Genomic DNA, 26,125 nt, shown 5'->3' with positions numbered 1-26,125 from the left:
AAGTGGCTTAGTCATGCTGGCCACATGACCCGGAAGCTGTATGCTGGCTCCCTCCGCCAATAAAGTGAGATGAGCGCCGCAACCCCAGAGTTGGTCACGACTGGACCTAATGGGCAGGGGTCCCTTTACCTTTTACCTTACAATGAAGGATGCTTGAAGTAAGTCCCACTAAATTAAATAAGACCTACTTTCATGTAAATTCTATACCCAACTTACTTGGGCATTATCCCTATTGAGTCTTGTGAGACTTCCAAGTATACATACGCAGCTCTGGGTTGCAAGGGTAGAAAACATTTAATGTCCATTCGTTATCCTTCCAGAAATCCCATCACATAGGCCAACATACTTATTTCCGTATTCTAGATTGGGGCTTGGCCACCCAATGGATTCACGGAGAAGGCGAGATCTGAACCAGGGATTTGGCATTTTGTAGCAAGTGCTGTTAACCAGTAGGCTGAAAACAGTGCATTTGAAACACTACAAGATTGTGTTGGATGTGGATCCAGTACAGTGGTATCTCTGGTTAAGAACTTAATTCGTTCCGGAGGTCCGTTCTTAACCTGAAACTGTTCTTAACCTGAGGTACCACTTTAGCTAATGGGGCCTCCCGCTGCTGCCGTGCCACCAGTGTGTGATTTCTGTTCTCATCATGAGGTAAATTTCTTAACCCAAGGTACTACTTCCAGGTTAGCGGAGTCTGTAACCTGAAGCGTTTGTAACCCAAAGCATTTGTAACCCGAAGTACCACTATACTGATTTTGTCCTGGGGATCCAGTACTGGTTTTGTTCAGGTATCATAGTGGTGGTTCATTTAATAAAAGCAGACAGAATGTTAATCTGCCAAAACAGGGAAAATTCCAAACTACCATCTATGAAGACATGGTTTTCCAAGGTGTGGGAAATGGTTGATCTGACAGGTTTAATAAGAGTAAGAAAAGGTATAGTAAAATACCATAGATTTGTGAGAAAATGGAGTTTTACCAATTATTGGAACGATAAAATGCATTATTCCATCAACCCATGCATATCATCATATATGAAGTATATATGAAGTGGTTCAAATCTGTGCAATGGGGTGAGCTCCTGTTGCTCTGGCCCAGTTCCTGCCAATGTAGCAGTTCGAAAGCACACCAGTGCAAGTAGATAAATAGGTACTGCTGCAGTGGGAAGGTAAACGATGTTTCCATGCGCTCTGCATGGTGTCCCGATACACCAGAAGACTTTTAGTCCTGCTGGCCACATGACCCAGAAAGCTGTCTGAGGACTAATGCCGGCTCCCTTGGCCTGAAGCAAGATGAGCGCTGCAACCCCATAATCACCTTTGACTGGACTTAACCATCTAGGGGTCCTTTATCTTTTTACCTTTATATAAAGTGTACAAAGGGACGCAGGTGGCGCTGTGGGTTAAAGCCTCAGCGCCTAGGACTTGCCGATCGAAAGGTCGGCGGTTCGAATCCCTGCGGCGGGGTGCGCTCCCGCTGCTCGGTCCCAGCGCCTGCCAACCTAGCAGTTCGAAAGCACCTCCGGGTGCAAGTAGATAAATAGGGACCGCTTACCAGCGGGAAGGTAAACGGCGTTTCCGTGTGCGGCTCTGGCTCTGGCCAGAGCAGCGATGTCACGCTGGCCACGTGACCCGGAAGTGTCTCCGGACAGCGCTGGCCCCTGGCCTCTTAAGTGAGATGGGCGCACAACCCCAGAGTCTGTCAAGACTGGCCTGTACGGGCAGGGGTACCTTTACCTTTACCTTTTTAAAGTGTACAAAAAACTGATCATTTGGACAAACTTGGGTATTAAAAAAAATAAATTGTAGTTGGAAAAAGCCCCCAAACATTATAATAGTGTGTGTGAGAGAGAGAGAGAACCAGAAACAAATGTGCATGTTATGGAACGGATGGGTTTCCCTAACTTTCGCATAAGAACTTAAAGTTAACTCAATAGCCTTTTTGTGGTAACTGGCAGACATTTCTTAATGGGTGTTGTTCCTCAAATTAGCCACAAGGTGACACTGCAGCATCTTTTCTGCTATTGAGTTCATTTATATGGGCAAAAAAGTAAAGAAAAGTTGCTACTAGGTCAGCGGTTCAAATCCCAGGCATGTCGGCAAAGTGTGTATTAGTGCTTAATTGCAAAACACTTGGGGTTGTATTCTGCCCAAAGTAGACCCTCTGAAATTAGGGAACTTAAGTCAGTCATGCCGATTAGCTTCAATGGGTCTAGGTGGTCCCTGGCATCACCAGATAGGACAGGGGTTGTCTTGAAAGCCAGGAGAGCCAGTGAGCCAGAAGGAGCAGTGGCCTGATAAAGCAGCTTCCTGTAATAATTTGCTATCAACATGATTCGTAGGGTGGGGGAACTGAAGGCAGACGATCCAGTAAGACGATCCAATGCTCTGCTGGGCTTGCTCTGGAAGAGCAGAAGAAATGAGGAAAGAGCAATATTTGTTTGCTGGTTTCCCAGGATTTATTTTAGTACTTATCTGCAATTTCCCTTCCATTGTTTCCAAGGGGAGGGAAAAGACATTTGATACTACTGGGGCTGGCATATACAGTGGTACCTCGGGTTAAGTACTTAATTTGTTCCGGAGCTCTGTTCTTAACCTGAAACTGTACTTAACCTGAAGCACCACTTTAGCTAATGGGGCCTCCCGCTGCCGCCGTGCCGCCGGAGCATGATTTCTCTTCTCATCCTGAAGCAAAGTTCTTAACCTGAAGCACTATTTCTGGGTTAGCGGAGTCTGTAACCTGAAGCGTATGTAACCTGAAGCGTATGTAACCCGAGGTACCACTGTATTACCCTGCTGCCCATTTCAGGGGTGGGTTGGGAGACTGGGAAATATTGGGTGTCATCGTTTTCTCTCCCTTGCACCCCCACTTTTCCCTTTTCTGATGTTGGAGCTCAGCCATCAGTAAGGCAAGAGCTATGGAGGTTTCCACAGTGGCAGTGAGGCCTCACAGAGTCATAGCTTCCTCTCGAAGAGCATACATTCCCCCCTCTCTCTCTCCATTCCTTGATAGGGAAATCCAAAACATTCCATGGACCTAGGAAGCTCTCCTAGGGGCCATGGGATTTGTCTTACCTTTAGATTTTAATGATAACTGAATATTTAATATTTTGTAATAGAGTCCTGCTATAGATGGGAGGTGTTTTCTATTGCATTTCACAGCTCTTGAAGGTTGTTTGCTTTGCTTTGCTTACTGTGGAAAACAGTTACAGTGAGGGGGAGAAAGTATTTGATCCCCTGCTAAATTTGCCCGTTTGCCCTCTGTCAAAGAAATGACCGGTCCATAATTTTAAGGGTAGGTTTATCGTAGCTGTGAGAGACAGAATAACAACAGGAGAAACCCCAGAAACCCCAGAAGACAAAAGTCAAGAGATGGATGTGCATTATAATGAGTGAAATAAGTATTTGATCCCCTATCAACCAGCCAGATGTCAGGCTACCTGGTATCTTCACTGTATGTAACGAGCTGAAATTAGAAGCACCTGGAACATATACCTGGTTTGAAAAGGTAGGTTTTATCTCATGTATGCGTGATCACTCAGCTTCTGTCTGCAAAAGCTGAATCGATAACATATCCCTCCTCACAATTTTTTAAACCCCATTTCCTGCAAAACATGAAGAACACCTTTGCGACAGGGCAACTACTGCTGCTGTTTCGAGAATGCATTCCACAAAAAGGTTGTCCCCGCCACCTGTGCAAAATGCCCAAAGGTGCATATTTTACTTAGCTCAGGACTCCAGCGTGCTTTGCTCATGTGAGGACCTTTCAGGCCCGAGGGAGTGCACAAGAAAAGCCTGATAACCAGAGGTTTGTTATTGCTTTGCAGGAAACTGGCAGGCAGGACCCATGCATGAGAGCATGAGAGCACTCTTCTCTCCTGTGGTTTCCAGAAACTCGTATTCAGAAACATTAGTGCCTCCAGCCATGGAGGCAGAGAGTAGCCATCATGGCTCATAGTCATTTGACAGCATTATCCTCCATGAATTTGCCAATCCTCTTTTAAAGCTGCCCAAGTATGTCTTCTTCCCAGACTTTCTACAGTGGTACCTCCATATGCAGACGGATCCATTCCGGAGCTCCGGTCAGATTCCGAGGTTTCTGAAACCAGAGGCGCCAGTTCTGCGCATGCGCACGGTGCGTTTCTGTGCATGCGCAAGCGGCAAAACCCGGAAAAATACTTCCGGGTTTGCTGCTTTCACAACCGAAGTTTACGTTACCCGAGGGTAACATAAGCCGAGGTTCTACTGCAGGGGTCAGCAAACTTTTTCAGCAGGGGGCCGGTCCACTGTCCCGCAGACTTTGTTGGTGGCTGGACTATATTTTGAAGGGGGGAAATGAACGAATTTCTGTGCCCCACAAATAACCCAGAGATGCATTTTAATTAAAGGACACATTCTACTCATGTAAAAACACGCTGATTCCCAGACCGTCCGCAGGCTGGATTTAGAAGGTGATTGGGCCGCATCCGGGCCCCGGGCCTTAGTTTGCCTACCCATGTTCTATTGTATTTCTTATTTTGGTTTTTTAAATGTTTCTATCCTGCCTTTCCTTTCTGTTTAACTAACAGGTTAGGAAGAATTAGAAGCAGGTATCAAGCAAAAAAAAAAAAAAAGGACAGATGATGATGATAAACAATTCTAAAGTGCCTTAAAGTGTTCAAATAATTTCTCATCTAGTTATAACCCTTACATTGGCCCTGTAAAGCAAGGGTAGGGAACCTGCAGGTTGGGGCTGAATGGGGGTTGGAGTCCCACAACAACTGAAGGCTCACAGGCCACTGGTTGCCCATTACTGCTGTCATAAGTCTGTATTATGGGACGCAGGTGGCGCTGTGGGTTAAAGCCTCAGCGCCTAGGGCTTGCCGATCGAAAGGTCGGCGGTTCGAATCCCTGCGGCGGGGTGCGCTCCCGCTGCTCGGTCCCAGCGCCTGCCAACCTAGCAGTTCGAAAGCACCTCCGGGTGCAAGTAGATAAATAGGGACCGCTTACCAGCGGGAAGGTAAACGGCGTTTCCGTGTGCGGCTCTGGCTCTGGCCAGAGCAGCGATGTCACGCTGGCCACGTGACCCGGAAGTGTCTCCGGACAGCGCTGGCCCCTGGCCTCTTAAGTGAGATGGGCGCACAACCCCAGAGTCTGTCAAGACTGGCCCGTACGGGCAGGGGTACCTTTACCTTTACCTTTAAGTCTGTATTATCAAACATGCACACGCCATATTGTAGATGGGGGTGGACTGAGACTGGCTTACCAAACCCTACCTTGGTGAAGTGAGCTGAAGTAAGGTGCAGAGGTGAGTTTTAAACTGGGGAACCTCCTCATTTGAAGTTGAGTCACTTAGCCACTGCACAGCGCCAAGTAAACTGCAGCAGGAAAACCAGAATATAATAGCCAAAAGAGCAGCAAGCTCTCTTGAAATAAAGTCAGTGGAAGGGAACAAGAAAGACAGAAACTATAGCAAGGTCAGACGAGGCTGATTCTAAAGCAGGCTTCCTCAACCTCAGCCCTCCAGATGTTTTTGGCCTACAACTCCCATGATCCCTAGCTAGCAGGACCAGTGGGTCAGGGATGCTGGGAATTGTAGTCTCAAAACATCTGGAGGGATGAGGTTGAGGAAGCCTGTTCTAAAGGGTTGACCCACATGCCTTCTGAAACAGAAAGGAAAGCCAAGATGAAAGAGTGGGGTCTGATGGACTTCTTAGGTAAGAGGTTTCAAGAGCGTGGATGCCATGGCCAGTTAGACCTTGACTTGCATGCTCACTGTCTTTACCTCAGACAATAAGGGGATGCAGAGCATGATGCCTTTTCCATCTGAATGCAAAGGTTCCTGTGGAAAGGTCCAAAGCTGGTTAGGGAGACAGTTAATGATTAAATCTGTGAGTCAGGAATGGGGCCAGCTCTGCCATGAAGCAGGGTAAAGTGACCTGCTTTGAGTGGCACCATGAGGGGTGTGGAAGATAAAGGCAGGAGCTGGTGATGTCTGAATGGGGCAGCAAGAGGTTTTGTTGTTTTTTAAAGCCTTAGCCTCCGTGGGCTGGGACATCAATTGGGATCTGCTTCAGGCAGCAAAATGCCACAGCTTTGTGTATTTATTAAATTTATATCCTGCCTTTCCTCCTGAAGGAGCTGAGGGCAGCACACAACAACAAAAACACTTTAAAAACAACTCCAATATAGACAGTTTGCAAACCACCATGTGGCCTGATAAAGCTGCCTAATTTAAAGTACCCTGAGAATTAAAAAGTTTCAAGTAGCAACTAGTTTGAGGCTGCCTTAACAGGTCCAGTTTCAACAACTGCTCATAAACCTATTTCTCCTTTGAAGCTTAGTCTTTGCCCCGAAGGTGCTTCAAATTATCCAGTGATAGGTCATCTCCTTGGTTGCCCACAGTAAGTGAAAGCCACTTAAAAAACCTGACAGCAATTGCAAGATTCCGACAACGTGGTATGCAGAAGCAGAAAACTGTAATGTGGTTTTGCATCTGCTTAGGCAAACGTTTTACTTAATAATATTTTGGCCCTGAATCATATGCTACCCCCCTCTATCTTTAATGTTGTTTAGGTACAAATGAACAGAAAGGCACGCAGCACTTTCCCAAACAGTGAGAAATTCATTCATTCATTCATACATACTGCCCTCTCATCAAAAATTTCAAGCAGTGCGTGGTAATGTAAAAACTTTTTAATTAAAATAAAACCCATTAAAAGCAGTACAAAACAATCATTAAAACAACTGGCTACTCAATAAGATTTTAAACAACTGTATAGGCTTGTCGGCATCAGAAAGTCTTCAAGAGACACCTAAAAGTCAACATTTCAGGAAACGCATTGCAGAGCAATGTGCCACGTCTATGAGACAGCATTGGAGACACTGGGTATCTTCATCAAAATATTTCTCAATGTGATGTTACAATTAGAGCATGTTGAAGACACTCCTATTTCTCAAAGGAGAGAGGGTACCCAAGCTGCTTTATTGTCAGACCGCTGTTCTCTCTTAGTTCAAACAGAAAATTTGGTTCCAAACTGGTTCTTCGGTCCTCTATTTGCCCTGAAGGAGTCACCTCCTGAAGGCTCAATTCAGCCCTCAGGAAAACCATGTGCCCTTTCCTGAAGGTCTTCAAGCAAAGACTCTGTTGTGGGCGGACTAAGCCCTTGATTTCCTGCACTGATTAGTAATTCTCCGCTTGTATCTTTTAGGATCCTGGTAAGCTTTTGTTCAAGTCTGTGACCGCTCATTCACAATTCCATGATAAGGAATCTTCAAGAAAGGTTAGAATCTCAGGCATGGCTAATGGAATGTAGAAGTTAAGTGCTCTTAGAATGCTAACTGGAGAAGATAATAGGGGAGAGCCCTGGCCAATTTCAGCACACATTCCTTCTGGGGTAGGGAAGGGGTGGGGGCTGGGGAAGCAAGCTTTGAAGATTTCCAAACATGGATTGACTTCTACCTGAAATTCCCTGAGACTGACAAAACCAGGATACCAATGTGCAAAGCATTGCGTCACAACTGAAAATTGTCATTCTGTGGAGGAAAAGATAATTTGTTATCTGCACAGACGTTATCTGTCTCTGATATTTAGGAAAGTTTGGGTTTATGTGAAGTTTTCTGAAAGTTTAAGAATGAAATTTGCATGAGACTAAAATGTACATAAAAATGTTCACAAGTCTGTCAATGAACCTACTTTTTTACCTTGTTTATCTAGAAAAAGAATCACCACTTATTCTGTGCTCAACTGACAGAATCAGGTTGGGGGGTGATGGGAATTGCTATTAAAAGCCACTGAGTTTTGTTTTGTTTTTAATGAGCCTCTTTATACCACCCTTTGATGCAAAAATTCCCAGGGCTTTTTACTATGAACCAAGGCTGATCGCCAAAGAATTGAGGCTTTTGAATTATGGTGCTGAAGGAGACTCCTGAGAGTCCCATGGACTGCAAGAAGATCAACCCTATCCATTCTTAAGGAAATCAGCCCTGAGGGCTCACTGGAAGGACAGATCGTGAAGCTGAGGCTCCAGTACTTTGGCCACCTCATGAGAAGAGAAGACTCCCTGGAAAAGACCTGATGTTGGCAAAGATTGAGGGCACAAGGAGGAGGGGACGACAGAGGACAAAATGGTTGGACAGTGTTGTCGAAGCTACCAGCAATGAGTTTGACCAAACTGCAGGAGGCAGTGGAAGAAAGGATTGCCTGGCGTGCTCTGGTCCAGGGGGTCACAAAGAGTCGGACACAACTAAACAACAGCAGCAATACAAATCCCAGGGGAAATGACTCAGACTGAAATCCTATACACCTCACTAGAAGTCCCACTTAAATCAATAGGACTTGCTTCTGAGTAGGCATGAGTCAATCACAACCAACTAACGCTGATCACCCCTACTTGTGAGTGGAAAAGACGGAATAATCTACTCTTCACAAACTGTTAAAGCAGAAGTGACTAAAACACTTTGGGCCTCGGGGCCCAAATAGCTCATCCATTTTGTTTCATTTTCATCTTCCACTGCATAGAAATGGAGAGAGCAAAACTTTTCAAAGAACATCTGGCGCACAACCAGTGTTGGATTACAAAAAGTGGCATGCATTGGCAGCACTTAAACCCTGTGCTTTTTTCTGGGGGGACACAGGGGTACGCATACCCCTAAACATTTAGTGAATCCCTGCACTTTTGTCCATTTACTGTATGTTTTTCCTGATTTGAACTATAAAATGGTGATTTTCTTGGGTCAAAATGAGAGTACCCCTAAACATTTTTTTAAAGAAAAAAAGCACTGCTTAAACCTATGAGTTGTCAAAAAATAAGCTGTGTTCGTGTCCAACGTTACCAGGAAGGCCGCAGGCTTCCCACCACCGGCAGCCGCGTGTAAACGAAACACCAGACGGGGCGGGGCGCGCTTTCCCGCCTGCACCTGTGTGAGGCCTGGCTCTCTGCCCAATAAAACATTCAAGCCGATCCCGTCCGCCCCACCCGACGCCGGTTCTTGAATCCGGAGTCAGCCGAGCTGTGCGCCGTCGATTGGGACTTGCTCCCACGGAAGTGCCTGCAAACCGGAGTCACTTGGGTTCGCTTTATTATTCTCGGAGGGAAGTCAAGCTGCTGCTGCTGCTGCTGCACCGCTCACGACGGTTTCAAATTTGGTTAGCGAAACGTTACTGAACCAGGCCGGTTAAAGGTGAAGAGCGGCGCGCCCAGCCCAGGCAGGCAGGCAGGCGAGGGAGGGCCGGCAGGTCTGCCCTCTTGGCCCCGTCGGGCGTGGCGCTCCGAGGGGCGGGCGGAGGGAGGGAGGGGCCCGAGCTGCGCGGCCTCCCGCTCTCCGCCAGGGGGTGGAGGCTTCGTCGCGGCCGCTGCAAACTGCGCTCGGCAGGTCCCTCAGGCACCGACGGCCGCGCGTCCGCTCGGCCGGCTTTTCCGACCTGCCTGCTCGCCTGCCCCTCTCCGGCCATGGCAGGTCCCGGCGTCGGCGTCGATTCTCCCGGCTACATCCGCACCGTCCTGGGCCAGGAGTTCCTGGGCGGGCTGGACAGCTCCACGCTGGCTTTGCCCCCGCAGCTGTCGGGCGGCCGGGCCGAGGCGCAGAAGTCGCTGCGCATCCAGCGGCAGGTCCAGCAGACCCTGGCGAGGAAAAGCAGAGGCTCCCTGGTCAACGGTGAGTGGCCCTTTCCCGCCTCCCTCCAACTTTTTTTTTTTAATGAACAACCCCAAACTTTGGACGGTTTCTATAGTCTCACCCCACTTCCCCCTCCCGTGGGGCATGATCTAGCCAAAGTTTTCAGAAATTAAATCTCATGGGTGAGGGCTTGAGAACCGCGCTTTTCCCGTTGGAAAGCTGCCTTCGAGTCGGACCGTTGCTTCCGTCAAGCCTAGTATTGTCGGCACTGACCGGCAGCGGCCCTCAAGGGTTTCCAGACGAGAAGCCGAGGATCATTGAACCCGCGACTTTCTCCATGTAAATGTTTTCCTTCGTCAGACTTTTTTTTTTTTACTTCACTTTTGACTTTGTGGTGTGCATGCGTTTGGCCAAGGCACAGTCTGACCCCCTCCTTTGGTAATACTCATAGAACTTTAGCCCAGTGGTTGCCATTAATTTGATTTTGAATTTATTTTAGAATGATTTGATTTTAGAATGCTGTGTTACTTTTATTGTTTTTAGCGACTTTGAGCCCGGTTTCGGCTGGGGAGGGCGGGATATAAATAAAATTTTATTATTATGTAAACCTGTCTGGATTGCATTCTGTTGTGGATAATGGGGTGCGTGCCTTGGTGAATATTTAGGATTGCAGCTGGCCAGGTACTTTCCGGGTAATGAGGTCTTCCCACAGTTCCTTCTTTGGCACCTTTCTTCAGCTTGTTATCTCCTTTGTCTCTCCTTCCCAATCTTTCTTCTTTCAAATACTTGTGGCTCTCCTCCCTCCCCCCCCCCCCACTCTTATCAGAAACTTGAGAAGGGGAGAGGGGTCTGTTTTGATTTTCCTCCAGATCTAGTACAGACGCTTTAAGATTTATAATCTGCATGGTTTTTACTGTGTAGAGGAGTCGGTATTTCAGATGTTTCTTCCATACTTGGTGGGGTGGGACTTAATGTTGTAAATATTGTAAAAACCGTGAATGAATAGTTGGTGGCAGGTTTGTTTTTTTAAAAAAAATACCAGATTTCCCCTGGAAAAGGTAAATCTGGATTAAGTGGGGCAGAGTGTTTCAATGACAACCATATTGTGTAGATGCTGCCCCCATATTTATAAATGGAGAAGATTTAGAGAGGGAGAGAGAGGTGTTTTTCTCATAGTAGACTCCCTGAAATGAATTAACCTGACCAAGTTAGGTCCATTAATTTCAGTGACTCTATTCAAAGTAAAACTTGAATACTACCCAGTGATTTTTAATGCATTAAGTACAATAATATAAATTAAATTGCTTATATTTCACAGAGAAAGACTTGTGTTACAACAAATTCTGTACCTAAACTCTAACATTTTGTGGCTTAGGTGTGTCATTCTAATATAATATGAAAGGGTTCCAGCCTAGATCATAATGAAGTTGTTGGTAGTATTCACATTTCCTACCTTATTATGTGTAATTGCAGTTATTTCCTCCATAAACATGTTTTATAGACCTAGTAACATAAGGAAGGTAGTTAGTTATGTGCCAGCTTTGCAACAATAAAAATGCCCAATATGGTGGATGCAGTGGGACAACAACAGTGAAATCACAGTACGTAGAATTATTTCTTTAAAAACAACAACACACAGTTGTCAATTTACAACATTGCAAGAGTGGTGTGGTTGCTGTTGACATGTGATTCATTCCATGCTGCTTCTTGACTTTAGGATGTTGAGATCATGTGAGAAGAAACTGCAGCTGCTTTTTGCTTCTCTCTGTTGCCCAACCCTCCAAGAAGAGGCAACACTGGTGTGAGAAGTAGTTGCATCATCAGCTCCTCCCATGTGACCTCCAAGTTGAATCATTGCCATAGCATCCTGCAAAGTGACCACAGGGGAATGGGACTGACACTCCAATAGTGTAAGAGCTAGTCATATGGGGCTGGGCTCTACAAATAACCTGCTCCACACACGGTTGTTGTCTGCCCTGTTGTGCCTGTGCAAATTATTTCCGCTCAGGAAAGAATCATCCTTATCTCTGTCCAGAGTTTTATCTCTCAGTGGCGAAACTGCTGCCTTTTGTGTGTAACTCATTTGGCACGTCTTAGTGTGAAATCATGTTGCCACATTACCTCATTCACCAACCAGTGATCTACATGTTATCTACTCACATAAAAGTTCATACATTTGGCCTTTCCATTTTAGGTCTTATCTGTATGGGCTGTGTTTGCATGCAGCCTGTCTTGGCTTTCGTACGATTCCCCCCCCGCCCCGCCCCGCAGGGCTGGTGACTCAAGGCTGAATGGTTCACCAGATAGTCAGTCTGAATTCTCAACCCAGTGTTTGACTCATGTATTTATTACCCCTTGCCCTGAAGGCACCTTTCCTAAATTGGTCTACCTTCATCTGACTGCCTGTCCACACATGGTAGGCAGTGTTAGAAACTCGGATATATAAGCCAGGTGCCAAATGACTCCTTAAACCAGGGTTACAGTTGCCAAAACAATGCCTAGTTGCCATTATGGTGCCAGACGGCTCAAAAGTCATATTTTTCAATACAATTTTTTGGTCCCTGAAATACATCCCGCTTGTGCAGATAAAATATAACAAATAGAATTCTACAGGATTTGTTGCTAGTGTGTGAAACAGTCAAGATCCAAGGAACCCCCAGATGGTGGAGACGCCAGACACCATCTTGGCCCCTGGGCATCTTCACTTGGTCACAAGTGGCTGATAACCATGTGCATAATGCGCCTGGTGAACTTTGAGCACTGACTGTAGGCATGTCATTAGCATTCTGCATTTGGATGGTGTAGGCCAAGGGTAGAGAATGCAGTGTCCTGCAGATGTAGTTCAGCTTTTGTCAATCTCAGTTAGCATGACCATTGGTCATGACTGATGGGAGTTGTAGTCCCAACAATATCTGGAGCACACTATTCTAACACAGGTATATACTACTACAGGAAATTGACAGGATAAGATCAGGTGGCCTTTGGCTATTCTGAGCTTCTGGTACATTGTGTTCTGGATCAGTAGTGCCAATGTTGTTCTGTGGGTGAATGGGTGGTCCAGCCTCACAGCAGTCAACTAGGCCAGATGTAGGATGTCCTCAGTTCTCTCCTAGCTCTGCTGAACACAGAGTGAGAACAATGTGATGTATTAGTTTGAGTGTCCAGGACTGGGGAGATCCAAATTGAAATCCATGCTCAGCTATGAAGCTCACTGGGTGACTTGGCATCACTCCTACACTCTCTTTCACACACCCACACACCCTTGGTCCACATCAGAGGGTTGTTTTGAGAATAAAATGTGGGGCAGAAGGAAAACTTGGGACTCTTCAGAAGAAAGGTGGCCTATCAAGTGAAATAAACGAAACAGGAAAATTGAAGGGGCAGTTCCCACATGATTTAATGATCCGCCCAATGTTACTGGAAGCTGCACATAGCTGTTAAATGAATCTGATGTGTGGTTTTGAACTCCTCCTATTCAGTGGGGAAGACTGAACCAAATGCATTTGCTTAAGATCACATGAGTGTATCCCACTGACATCTGACTTGTGTTTGGCTGGGATATGGGGGATGCCATGCCTAGACTGTGGGATTCCCTTCTGAAGACTTCCAACAGATCACACAAGTTTTCTCTCTTAGCAGGCATTTCACTTGCCAACAGAATAAAAACTCAGAAGTCAGAGAGTTTGCCTGCTATTTCCTGATCTTTTAAAAATCCTTTAACAATTCTATTTCCTGATAGATTACTTACTTGGCACCTAACTCCTCACTCCTTTCTTGGTGCAAAGAACATAAACAAACCAGGAAACCTTTGCTTTCCATTCTGTCTGAACCTAGGATCATGGTTTGTTGCTCCATAACAAGCCACAGTTAACCTGAAGCCATGGTTTGTTGTTGCATCGCCTATCATGACTGGTTGCAAAGCAACAAACCACAGTCCCACAACCAGAGGCTTCATGGTGGGTTTATCCTGTGTTCACCAGAGGAGGAGAGAAGCAGGAACAATCGGGCAGCATCCTGAGAAGCCATAAAAACTTTGGGTCATCCTGGGTGTGTAATTTGTAATTATAGAAAGAGAACTGAGAGAGAAAAGCTTCTGGATGTTGAACAATGTCTCTGGTTTTACGGTAAATGCCATCCAATTGTTTACTCAGAGTGTATCAAAAGAGCTCTGTAAAATACTTCTTTATCTGAAGCCAGCCAATGAGGAGGCAAGGCAAGCTGGAACAATGCCTATGCATGCAAAGCTACCAAAATATACCTACAAAAGGGAAAGCTCCAGAAACACTTAACTTTCCTACAAAGCATTTGCACTTGACCAGCTGGGACATTGTTATGTTACTTGGAGTTGTTTTGTTGCTTTTGGCCAACTTTGTTTTCCCCCAATACGCTGGTATTTGGGGCATCTTGCATTTTTGAAATGTCAGGGATTTTGAGAGTATAATGTTCATAAACAAAAGCATGAGATGAAAACCTGAGAGAGCTTGCGCACTCATTAACGTAAGCTAGATTTTCTACATAGAAGATTCTTCTGTGTAGGAAAGGATATGTATTGGATGTGGTGACTCTACATGTATGCGCTTTGTTGGGTGTATGTCTGCTGGAAAGGCGCAGAGCTGTGGCTACAGAGTTATACCCTGCCTGCATGTTTGCGTGCATGCACTTATCAGATGTGACAGTCTGCACAGCAGACCATTTTAAGAATTTCCCTACATGGAAATGGATTGTCACTCATTCAAAACAAATAAGGACTTTGCACCTGACAATTTCCTCTGCTGCATTGCTTCCTAGGGCCAACTGTATTCTGCACCTTTGAGCTTTATTATTTTCTGCAAGGTAGAGCAAGAAGAACAAAGTGGTCTTGTTTCTGCTTCATAGTAAACTTTAACTTTAATGAATACAAGCAAATACCTGTGTTCTTTGGTCATTTATAAATACGTTGAGCAACGTCATTGCAATTTGGATATTAATAGTAATCATGAGGACTAGTCAGTTGAGGGCCTAGTGACATCAATGGCTTCTCCTTCCAGATTCATCAGGGCCCTGGGTTCAAGCCCCACGTGGGGGGGGGGATTCCCGCATTGCAGGGGGTGGCCTAGATGACACCAATGGTCCTTTCCAACTCTACAATTCTATGATTCCATGAAATATATCCTAAATGAGGGATTGCTCTGTAAATAAATTATTGTAGTCAATACTTGGGGTAGAGCCCGATTTTGCACTGTGGTTTCCCTTTTGCCCTCCCTCAGTTAGACCGTGCTCTGGGAACATAAAACCAGCCGTTTGTTCACAAATGCTGCAACGTTTGCCAAACAGTAAACATCACTGAACAAATAGGCGTGTACGCAACAGACTCACATATTTTGTGGATATCGTTCAGTTTCTTTTCTGCAATACTGTGTATCAGCATAAGGGGAATTATCGCCCTGATTACAAATTAGCCACAACCCCAGGGAGGGAGGAGCAGGGAAATCTTTTCACCCTGAGGGCCAGTCTCCCTTCTGAGCAACCTTTTGAGGGCCATATGCCAGTGGTGGGCAGGGCCAAAGGCAAAAGTGGGCGAAGCAACAGCTGTAAAAGTAACCTTTGTACAGGAGGCTTGTTTCTACACATACTCTGACACACCCCTCTCTATCCTCCGTTCAGACAATCAACAGGCATTATCTGATTTCAAGGATGAATTCCTGCCAGGCAAAAATATTTGCAGTGCATATTGGGACAATGAGAGGTGTGTGTCCTTGGGGGAGACAGTTTTGAGGGGCAGTGAGAGAGGCTTGGAGATCTGCTTTTTGCAGCGGCGTAGCGTGGGTTGTCAGCACCCGGGGCAAGGCAAGTAATTTGCGCCCCCTAACCCGGGGCAAGGCAAGTAATTTGCGCCCCTAACCTGCCGCCGCTGCCAGCTTCTTCTTGCTGCTGCCTGGGCTAGTCGGATGTGGTTCTCTCCCGCGCTCAGCGCTGCGCTGGGCGACCGCTGCACTGTCCCTCCCCCAGATAGTCCCTCCCTCGCTCTCTCTCCGCTCCGCACCGCAACGCACGCCTGGCACCCTCCCCCTCCACAGTGGGCGGCGACCCGGCAGCTCGGATCGGATTCGCACAGCCAGCACTGTGAGAGAGAGTGAGCCAGGTAGGGGCAGAGAGCTGTGAGCGCGCGCCCCCCAAAGTTGCGCCCGGTGCGGCTGGCACCCCCTGCACCCCCCACGCTATGCCACTGGCTTTTTGTCCCTGGAATTGTGGTTTCCTACCCCTGAAGTAACAATGTTTATTTAGGACCACTCTGAAGGTATCCAAAGGCTATTGACAAATCCCATTGTTTATTTACTTCAGATACTTTTATTGTGGTAGGTTCCAAAATGTGTTGCATCTTAATTCTTCAATGTTATGAGCTACACTTTCTCCTTGTGTGTGCAGCTTAGGGATAGGCCTGCCAACTCTCCAGCTTTGAAGAAGAGACATCTAGTGTTAAGGCTGTAAAGCCTCTCTTCCTTCTCGCATTGAAATCTAATCTCCCTGCTTAGCCTTTGTTCTCCATAATTGCTTCTGCTTTGAACAAACCTGGGAGAGTTTTCTGGCACCTTAAAACATCTAAATCATTTATTGTGGCATACACATTCATAGAGTAGACCCCACCAGCTGGTTAAGTGTACTGTAGTCAACAAAATATTAAATCTTAATATATAATAAAATCATAGTTGGAAGGGACTCCGAGGGTCATCTAGTCCAACCCCCGGCAATGCAGGAATCCTAATAATTCTGTTAGTCTTAAAGTGCATCCACAATATTCTCTTCCACATTTGCAGACAGGCATGGAGCTATCTCTTTGAAACTGGTCCGCCAGCCTTCTAGGAAAGCTTAAAGATGATGTTCCTGGCAATTAAAGAAAGTTGCCCAAGAGCTCAGCTAGCCTGATAGAATTGCCAGAGCCTGCAAGCTAACCAAAATGAACTTTGTGTAACCCAATTGCTAGATCAGAGCAGAGCCCTTACAAGCCCAGTTTGCTAATTAAATGAGATAAAGCTGCTGAAGGAAAGCCACTAAATCTATCTCTAGACAGACATGGTATTCATGTATTTCTGGCAAAAAACAAATTAGCAGGAGATGCCTAAATTAGATTAGTTACATACCGAATAGAATAATAAGGAATTGTGTTAATGTTTAAAACTCTAAGGGTTCTGATGCTGTGTTTATCCGTAAAGCAGGGTAAATGTAACACATCTTGATTTTGTGTTAGTTTTTAAGGCTGAAATCTTATTTGAATGACAGAACATTTTAACATCTGGCTTTCTGTAGCTTTATATATTTTTTTTCTTCCTCATAATATGCATTTTACATGTTACAGAAATTTGTTTATTTTATTTAACAAGATTTATATGCTACTCATTTGTAATAAAACCTCTAGGTGTTTTACAAAAATCAAAGCAATTATTCAGTAGCACCTTAGAGACCAACTAATGGGGGAGGGGTATTACTCAGAAGGGTGGTGGAAATGGGTGATTGGCTGATAGGTGTGGTAAACCTATTGACGACTGTTAATGACTGCAATTGGTCTTACAGGAAAAAGCAAGGGATGAGATGGCCAAAAATAGCTTTATCATGTATAATGAGATAAGAAAACTCATACCAAGAACAAACTTAGTTGGTCTATAAGGTGCTACTGGACAATTTTTTAAATATATTTCTACTGCGTCAGACCAACACAGCTACCTACCTGAACAAAAAACAAAGCATTCAGATTATCAATACAAAACTGTTAAAAACAGGTATTAAAGACATTCAAAAGATAATCAACACAGGGTTTCGAAAATCTGCATGGGTTTTTGAGAACAAAAAAAATCTGCATAGGGCTTTCATAAACAAAAATGGTTTAAGCATTCCTGACCCACAATATGCTTTTTGCATATTGCTGGCAAGATGCCCAACATCCTGTTAATTTGGGGACCAGGAGGCTGTGTGAAGGAGCTGTATAAGATAAGGGTCCCTGGGGAGGAAACAGAACAGATTGCAGACACTTCATGATCCCTGCGAATGTGTTGCTGGGCTATTCAGTGGCAACCATTCACTCATGTGAGAGAAAGTCAAAACAGGTGCTCTCTATGGCACCAGAGATATGAGCCAATTTACCTTGTCTCCACTAGCAATTCCTGTAACCCCAAGCCTTTGAGAACCATGCCTTCTTTAATCTACACTGGAACGGGATAGATGTTGGTAACTGGCTTCTGGATGTAAAGGACCTGCAGCAAAATGTTGCAGTGTGTTCTCCTTCCTAACAGAATCCTTTCTGTTCAGGCTTGCGGCCAGCAATTCCCTCCGAACAGGGTGTTCAGCTCCTCCCATTGGACTCCTCTCGCCTCCTCTCCCAATGTTTGAATATCTGTAGGGAGGATTCTGATGGTATTCTGCTGAACAGGGTTAGAGTCTCCAGACTTTCATGCTCAATGTATAAAGGTTAGGACAGAAAGGGGTGGGGCTGATTTGTGCAAAAGCAGCACCTGAACACATATACACCCTTACCTGATTTGAGCCACACAAAGAAGGCTTGTCTTTCTTTTCCAACTCACTTGGCATTCTGTGGTGACTGAGTGTCCTCTGTACTCATTTGGTTATTGGGCTGGTTGTCTGTAAAAGCGTTATTGTGTCTCTGCAAACATCAGCATTCCTCTGAGCATTTTGATAATCTCCTCCTTTCTCAGTGGCCCTGTTTTAGATCCACTTCTGTCAGCACACACCACCTGAGTTCAGTATTAGATGTGAATCCCACCCTGCCCAGGTGGAAGAACAGCATCCATTTTTTAATCCACATCCTTACAACTTTCCTGTGAGTTAGCTTCAGAGCCGGCCCATCTATTAGACCAGGGACGTCCAGCTCTCAAGAGACTGCGATCTACTCACAGAATAAAAAACTGGCAGTGATCTACCCCTTTTGGGTTCAGGTCAAAGCTGTTGGCTTTTTTTTTAGAGGGGCAGGTCTTTAGGGGGGAAAGGAAAAAGCCGCTCACCAAAAGATGGCTCAGAAAACAGTCAACCTTTGGCAGAGCAGGCGAGCAAATACAGTGGTACCTCGGGTTACATACGCTTCAGGTTACAGACTCCGCTAACCCAGAAATATTACCCCAGGTTAAGAACTTTGCTTCAGGATGAGAACAGAAATCGTGCTCCGGCGGCACAGCGGCAGCAGGAGGCCCCATTAGCTAAAGTGGTGCTTCAGGTTAAGAACAGTTTCAGGTTAAGAACGGACCTCTGGAACGAATTAAGTACTTAACCCGAGGTACCACTGTACTTTATGCAACAGAAAAATTAATAAATAATAATACTGGGGGTGGTATTGTCTGTTTGTTATTATTATGGTATGTATTTTTGTCTTTTTATATTGTAAACTACCCTGTGATCTTCGGATAAAGGGCAGTACAGAAATTTAATAAGTAATAGTAATAGCCAAAAACAAAAAAAGGAAACAATCATCCTCACAGCAAAAACATCTTTTGTTGTAGCGATCTTGCGCTAGATGGAGGACAGGGCGAGGGGGCAGGGCCGGGTGCTCTTTTTCCCCCCCACAAAGGAAAAGTGTGGGCACTTAGAGAGCCCACAATCGACTGCGATCGACAAACCTCCCAGGGATCGACCAATCGATCATGGTCAACCAGTTGGACATCCCTGTATTAGACGAATGGGTTGAGTATGAATTATATGCAGGCTGTGTGTGTGTGATTGGTTTGTTTTTGTTACATATTTTGTGTTCTTGTTTTTTATGATGTGAACCACCTGTGATCTTCAGATGAAGGGTGGTATGCAAATTTAATTAATAAAAATAAAAGCAGTCAGAGACGCATGGACACACATAGAAAGATTTCCAGAAAGGATTGGGAATTTTTCTGGCCTATCTCCCCCCACCCTCAAGGGCCACCTTTGGCAGGTGGGTGGGACAACACTTTACAGAACATCTATATAAACTACCATCGTATTGTCAGATGATGGCAGGTGATTGACAGGTGGGTTGTCCCACCCATCTGTCAAAGTGCCTTGTGCAGCACTTACCAAGCATCTATAACAGCCGGTTGAACCGACAGCCAGTTGAACCACAGTGCAAGGGGCTTTGCCAGCCCTATGCTTAACACTTGGGGAAATGCTGAGTGAAAGACTTACTGTGATTCCTGGCTTTCATGTGTTTAGGAGCCCCCATACATAGTACTTTGCAAGCCAGCAAAAAGCAGGATTTATTCCTTCTGCCCATCAGCTAGACAGTGAGACATACAATGTCAGGTCTGGGGCAGGTGGCCATCATTTGAGTAAAATGACCTCATGGGTTAGCACAGTTGGTTAGAGCATGGTGCTGATAATGCCAAGGTCACAGGTTTGATTCCTATATGGGTCTAGATGGCTAGATGATCCATGGGGTACCTTCCAACTCTATGATTCTATCATTTGGCCAGGTTTGGCCCAAAGCCTGGTGATTCTCCACCTGTGGTTTTATAGCACCATCACTGGAACTGCAGCCTGCTCCATTGGAGTGGATATCTGTGAAGTTGGTTTACAGTACCATCCTAGCTGAACGTTGCTTCTGAGGGCACAGCTCCGATTTAGTCCAATTAGAGATAGGGCAGTGGTTGATTTATCGCCCTGATTAAGACGGCAAATGCTTTAAGCCCTAATCTGTAGAAACATAAATTGAAATCTCGGTTAACAACTGATCATCCACAAAACCATTCCTTGAGGATTATCACTTTCTAATCTGATGCTGGACGTTGCACGAATGCCATCACAGCAAACGTGCAGTATCTGTGTCAGTGGTGGATATGGACAAGCATCTTCTGTTTGTTGATCCTTGGCGATATGTGAAACAGGCAAGCTATATCGTAAATTGTTTCATTTTCCGTGTGAAATTTTTCCCATCTCAAGATCATTTGCATCTTTATTCTAAATGATCTTGCACCTTCTCCCTCTGCTCTATTTGCATGACGTTTAGTCTGTTGTTTAGAAGCCAACCCTGAGGCCAGGGCCTGTGTATTCTGAATCGAAATCAAAACAACACTTTATAGAGCACCTATATAAACTATCATAGGACTTGCCTGATCTTCTATGGAGTGGCACACAAGGCATGGGGTCAGTTGAAAAGACAGCACTGCAGTATACAAAACTGGGAAGGGTAGAGGTGTTCTGTGCAGTGCCTAGTAGCAATCGGAGTGGACCGAGAGGAATAGGACAGAGGAACAGCAACCCAGGTCACAAACTTCTGTCTGTCAACAGGGCTGACTTATCCCATCACATCAGTTCACTGTGGTAGCTACCAAACACTTCAAAACCACAAGCACAGAGTTTCAGTGCTTATACACAACATACCCTAAGGAGCCAGCTAGGATTGGTTTGCGACAGAGGAGTGGCAGCCCAGTTTGTACACTGGAAGTACCATCACTCTTTTCCTGAACATGGGGCTAACAGCTGGCACTGTCATTGGACCAATGGCACCAACTGACTGCACAGGTTATTATAGGCTTCTGCATTAGGTGCAGGTAGCAGGACCTACAGCACATGAACCAGACACTCCTCACCAGTTAGAACCGGTCCATCCATCAGCTCTCCTCATCTACTTGTGGGTGGTAGCCAGGGGCGCTGACTTATAAAAAATATTGGGGGGGCGGGGGCCCATACCGACTTATAAAAAATATTGGGGGGGCCCAAGACCTCCAAACCGCTGCTGCTGGGGGAACGCAAGGGACGAGCCCCGGGCTGCCCCGACCTTAAGTGAACCTGTGAGGGCCCGCCCTTTGCGGCAGCCGATTGGCTGCCGCCGTGGGCGGTGAATATTAATGAGCTAGGGGGAATCCCCGCTTCTCGCGGGGCTGACGCCAGCCCCGCGAGATTGTTGATGGTTCGTGAGCCCGCAACCCCACCCCCTCTCTAGATCGGGAGTGGCTTTGTTTTTCTTAAATTATTGGGGGGGGCAGAGCCCCCCCAAACGAATTTTTGAGGGGGGCTCGGGCCCCCTCAGGCCCCATGGAGTCGGCGCCTATGGTGGTAGCTAGTGGCTGAGTTTTCAACATGCATTGCCTGTGCTTTCCATAGGAATGTATAAACCAGCCTGGTGCCCTCCAGATATTTTCATCTAGCGCAACTCTCATCAGCCCCAGCCAGGACATAAGAGTTGTGGTCCAAACCTTCTGGAGGGCACCTGGCTGGCGAGGGCCAGGATGGAGTGTTGCACTAAAAGATGTTTCTCTAGCCTTTTCTCTGAAAATATCCAATGAGGAAAATCCCACAGTGTTCTTGGCTAGGTCTCCTCTTAAGGTTTTGACCAAGTAACCTCTTTCACCACTTTTTAAAACCTGCTGCCATCTAGAGTAATCGCTCCCAGCTTTTCTGACCTCAAAATAGTCCCGCAGCCCCATCATTGCATAGACAAATAATCCATTTTAATCAGCAGACTTGATTTGCTGGGGGGACCGTATGTTGAGAGATACAGCCTGGGAGAATTTTTTTTGTTTAAAATTAGGACAGAAACCAGATTGTGGCTGAGGAGACAGAGCAACAGTTCAAATAGCATGACCTCCTCGGATCCTGTGCTCTCTGCCTCTCCCATTTTCAATTGAACTACTTAACCTTCCAGGTATGGATGTGAGAGTTTCATTAACTCTCCATTCTGTGCTGCACACCATGTGCCATATGTCTCCTCTCTGGTTGCCCTTAAAGTAATGTGAGGATAGGGATTAGAACAGTATTGCTTGCTGTGGTTTGTAACTGAGTGATTAAAGATATGTCAAAGCAGGGAGATCAGCTGTAGAGGTAGAGGAATGAGAAGAAGCACAGCGATTTATGGACGCACCCACAGCATGAAAGTGTGTAGTTGTCATCTTGCATGAACAGTTTCCTCAATTTAAGATCACCTATGGCAAGGATAGACTTGCAAACTGTTATGCACTTCTAAGCTATTGTTGGTATTTCTGCTCTTATTAATACTGACCTCACTAATGTAACACATTTATTTATTTTATTTTATTCATATTCCTTCCATCATGGAAGCCATGATATGTGAGTCGCCCATCCAAAGCACTAACCAGACCCAGAGTTGCTGCGCTTCAGCCAGGTAGTTGGCTCAACATTTTGATCCTGTTAAAATTATCCATCCCGCTTTTGCAAAATTTGCAGGGTTCTCTTGAGCATGTTGATGCGCCTCTCTTAATTTTCAGTGAGTCCTACTTTGACAGTAAAGCCATCGTAACTCAGCACCTAAGTTCACTATTAATGTGCGCACTGTGCTGTGAACGTATTTCTCATGCCTTTGTACAGGGAGTCTGCATCGGACTGCCAGCGTTCCAGAATATGTGTTCATATCAGATGAAACAGACTTTGCTTCAAGACCTCCTCATGGAACTTCATACTATCCATCATATCAGGTAAGAAACACTGCAGGAATATGCACAGACACACGGTGGATGTATATATGAATTCAGATGCCTATCCTCCTTGCTTTGCTGCGATGGATAGTGGCTGGATCATAGTCAGATTCATCCATTTTATACTCTTGAGAATGCCTGCTGAGTTTTCCTCTCATGCTTGAAGGCCACCCATATCTTAAGCGTTGCTATAATTCCACAAACAAAAGTAATCTCCTAAATAGAAGATTTGCTGAGGAAAATTGGCTTAGTCACCCAGTTCCATTGTGTGACAAATGGGCTCCATTTTATGTTATCGATAATGTGATAATCGAAGGATGGAAATAGAGATTGTTGCTACAAAAGCGATGTGTTTGAGGTTGAGGAAGGAATGGTGCATTTAGTTTTACAAAGCAGGATCAAAAATGTTTAAGGGAGCTAACTATTCTTGCGTACAATATTAGATTCCAGGAAGGAAACTAATCCTTATTTCAGACGCTAGAGCTTTTGATTGTACATGAGCCAAGAGGAATTCTGCCTTTGTTTATATTTGTCAGACAGGTTGTGGACCCTGTGTAGACTAAATCATCTTGTGTGGCTTAACTTAAGTACATCTCCCAGCTTTTAATTACAGTGTCTGAATTTATCTAATTACTTGCTTTCTCCATTATCAATAGCCTCCTTTGCACCTGCATCAGAGTTCTCTGTGTTCTCAGTCTTTGATTCTGTTGTAGTTGCATGTAGTTTTCTTGCTAGATTACAAAAAAGTAACTGCTCTGGAAAGGAAGTAGAATGGGAAAGTCCTGCAAGCCTTTGAGGAAATACCGAAGTTTTTATATGTTGTATAGGGCAATGGAAATGCTTTGGAAACTGCACAACTGTAACTTAACCTCCTGTGAAGGACTCTCATTGCTAATAACATACCAGACATCTATTGGACAGATGGGACATTTGTCCCAGGAACTCATAATGCAAAGAATAATGAACAGCTAAGTGCTAGGAAAGAAGGAGCGGGGAATTATGCTAGCCAGGGTGAGGAAATAGGTAGAGCATTCTATTTCAGATCCCCACTCATTCAAGAAAATTACTGGGTAATCTTGGGGCCAACCAATATCTCTTAGTCTAACCTGCCTCACAGGCTTATCATGATGGTAAAATACAGCTTCCCTGAGCTTCCTGGAGGAATTGGCAGCTGTAAATGTAATAAATGCAAAGGGCTCAGGACATACTTCCTCACAAAGTGCATACAGACTTGGTTTCCAGAAGACGTGGTGATGGCCACATTTTTCCATGGGATCATATACCAAAGGAATTTCCCCCCAGAAAACATTCCACCCCATATCACTGCCTTATCATGATGTTCTTTTCTTGACTTTATTGTCCCTTTTTTGTGTGTTTAACAGATAGGATCACAAAGCAGTTATGAAAATGGCTGGGAGCCTAGAATGCTTTCCTATAGCTCCTACAGGGGCATGGAAGAGACATCTCAAAGGCAGCCCTTGAAGAGATTAGAGGTTTCCCCCAATGGCAGCCCTGGCAAGCTGGCACACTACCCAAACGACTTCCATTACCACAGGGCTCTAACTGTGAGGCATGGCGAAAGCAAGAGATCTGGTGCCATGCCTCCAAGGTACGCTCGCTCCGAAATCCTTGGCTACGGAGGCCAGAATGCTGCAAGCAGAAGGTATGCTGTGCAAAGGCAGTTCTACATTGGGTCTGGTAATGACACGGAGGTCGACAGCGTCCCAAACAGCCCACGGGTACCAGTCTATCAGCGCATCGGGACCAGTCGGAGCATGAACAACCTTTTGGAGAAAGAGAGTTACCCAACTTCTGGTTATGCCACGGGACAAGTCAGGACTCCTGTCGCCTCCCAAAATTGGTCTCAGAACAGGCAGTCTCAGAACAGGTCCAGCTGGCACCAGACGATGGTCAGGTCGCAGAGCACAAGGGAGGCCTCTCAACCAGCTTCGATCACCAGCACCACCGCCGAGACCGGGAGGAGGATGGCAATGACAGCAGCTATGGCAGCCGCAGCAGGAAGTGGACACATGCTTCAAGAACGAGCCAGCGCCGTTGGATCTCAAGCAGGGTAAGGTTTAACTCCACCCTTTTTTAGACACACCAGGCACCAGTGCTTTACATCTTGCTCTTATCTAGTTTCATGAACAGTGCACCCAGTTCATGAAACTTTGCAAATCCAGCAAAGATCCTGACAAGGCTTAGCAACGTAAGAAAGCATCCGGCTCATTTTGTCTCCGCGCATACTCGGCAAATAGGCACTCATGGAGCTTATTTTATTTTAACCTTCCCATGTTGACACAGAGCTTACTGCACATGTATCTTACATAACATAGGCTGCAGTCCACTGCACATTTCCCTCCCATTGAACTAAATGGGGCTTCTGAGCAGACATGCTCAGGATTGTGTTGTTGGAATAAACTATCTTCCAAAAGCAGGAGATCATTTTTATTTCCACTGCTATGTATTGTTTTCGTAACGATAGCTTGCTTTACTCATTGCTGGAATTCCTACTCCAGTCTACTGAGTCATAAGAACATGATTTTCTGTACTCAGAAATTAACTTTGCAGCTGTTAAGGTATACAATGTCAGGAGGACAGAAAGGGTTTGTTCAAGATGTCAGGTCAGAACAAGAACTGAACTTCTGGTTAGGATAACAACTGGATTGAACAGAACAGCTGAAATTCCCCAGGTGACTGTGATGTTTGCTGTCGATTCCAGGTTGGCTCAGTAGTGCAGATATAAGCAGCTGACATTTTGATTTCGTCATCACTTGAGAAGTGTAGGAGAAAATGGATAGAGCTCAAAACACATTGCTTGAAACCAACATTGAATGGGGCAGGGCATAATGAGTTGACTATCCAGTTAGAACCATTTAAACATTTTCAGTCAATTAAATTTAATCTGGTTGCTCTTTTCTATTGTTCAATATTACTTAATTTAAGGCTATTTTGGGGCTTTTTTAAGTACATGCAAAAATGTGGATAAAGACTACTGCCTCTTAGAGTCGCATGTTGGCTTCTCTGTCGTGCTAGCTTGATGCATTAACACAGTGGGGTCAACACAACAAGCTAACTGGGACTGTAGTCCAACATCTAAGGTAGAACCTTGGAAAGGAGGAATCCTGTTGTGTACGGTGATGTACAA

The 26,125-nt window shown here is 45.3% G+C and overlaps 1 protein-coding gene across 2 annotated transcripts in view; it reads left to right on the top strand.

Moving 5' to 3' along the window:
* Nucleotides 1–9,321: 9,321 nt before the first annotated feature.
* PKP2 (plakophilin 2) overlaps nucleotides 9,322–26,125 on the top strand; it is a 47,462-nt gene continuing 30,658 nt past the window's right edge. Inside the window, exons 1-3 of one of the 2 annotated variants that reach the window (XM_079992400.1) lie at nucleotides 9,322–9,637; nucleotides 22,871–22,977; nucleotides 24,360–25,048. In XM_079992400.1, the coding sequence (XP_079848526.1) occupies nucleotides 9,433–9,637; nucleotides 22,871–22,977; nucleotides 24,360–25,048 (1,001 nt within the window). In that variant the 5' untranslated portion in view covers nucleotides 9,322–9,432. The remainder of the gene's footprint in view (nucleotides 9,638–22,870; nucleotides 22,978–24,359; nucleotides 25,049–26,125) is intronic. The other variant, XM_079992399.1, reaches the window with a different exon arrangement.

Source organism: Podarcis cretensis (assembly GCF_951804945.1).
Source record: "Podarcis cretensis genome assembly, chromosome: 10".
NCBI lineage: Eukaryota > Metazoa > Chordata > Lepidosauria > Squamata > Lacertidae > Podarcis > Podarcis cretensis.
The sequence above is the reverse complement of the archived record's forward strand: the minus strand, read 5'-3'. Positions and strand labels throughout refer to the sequence as shown.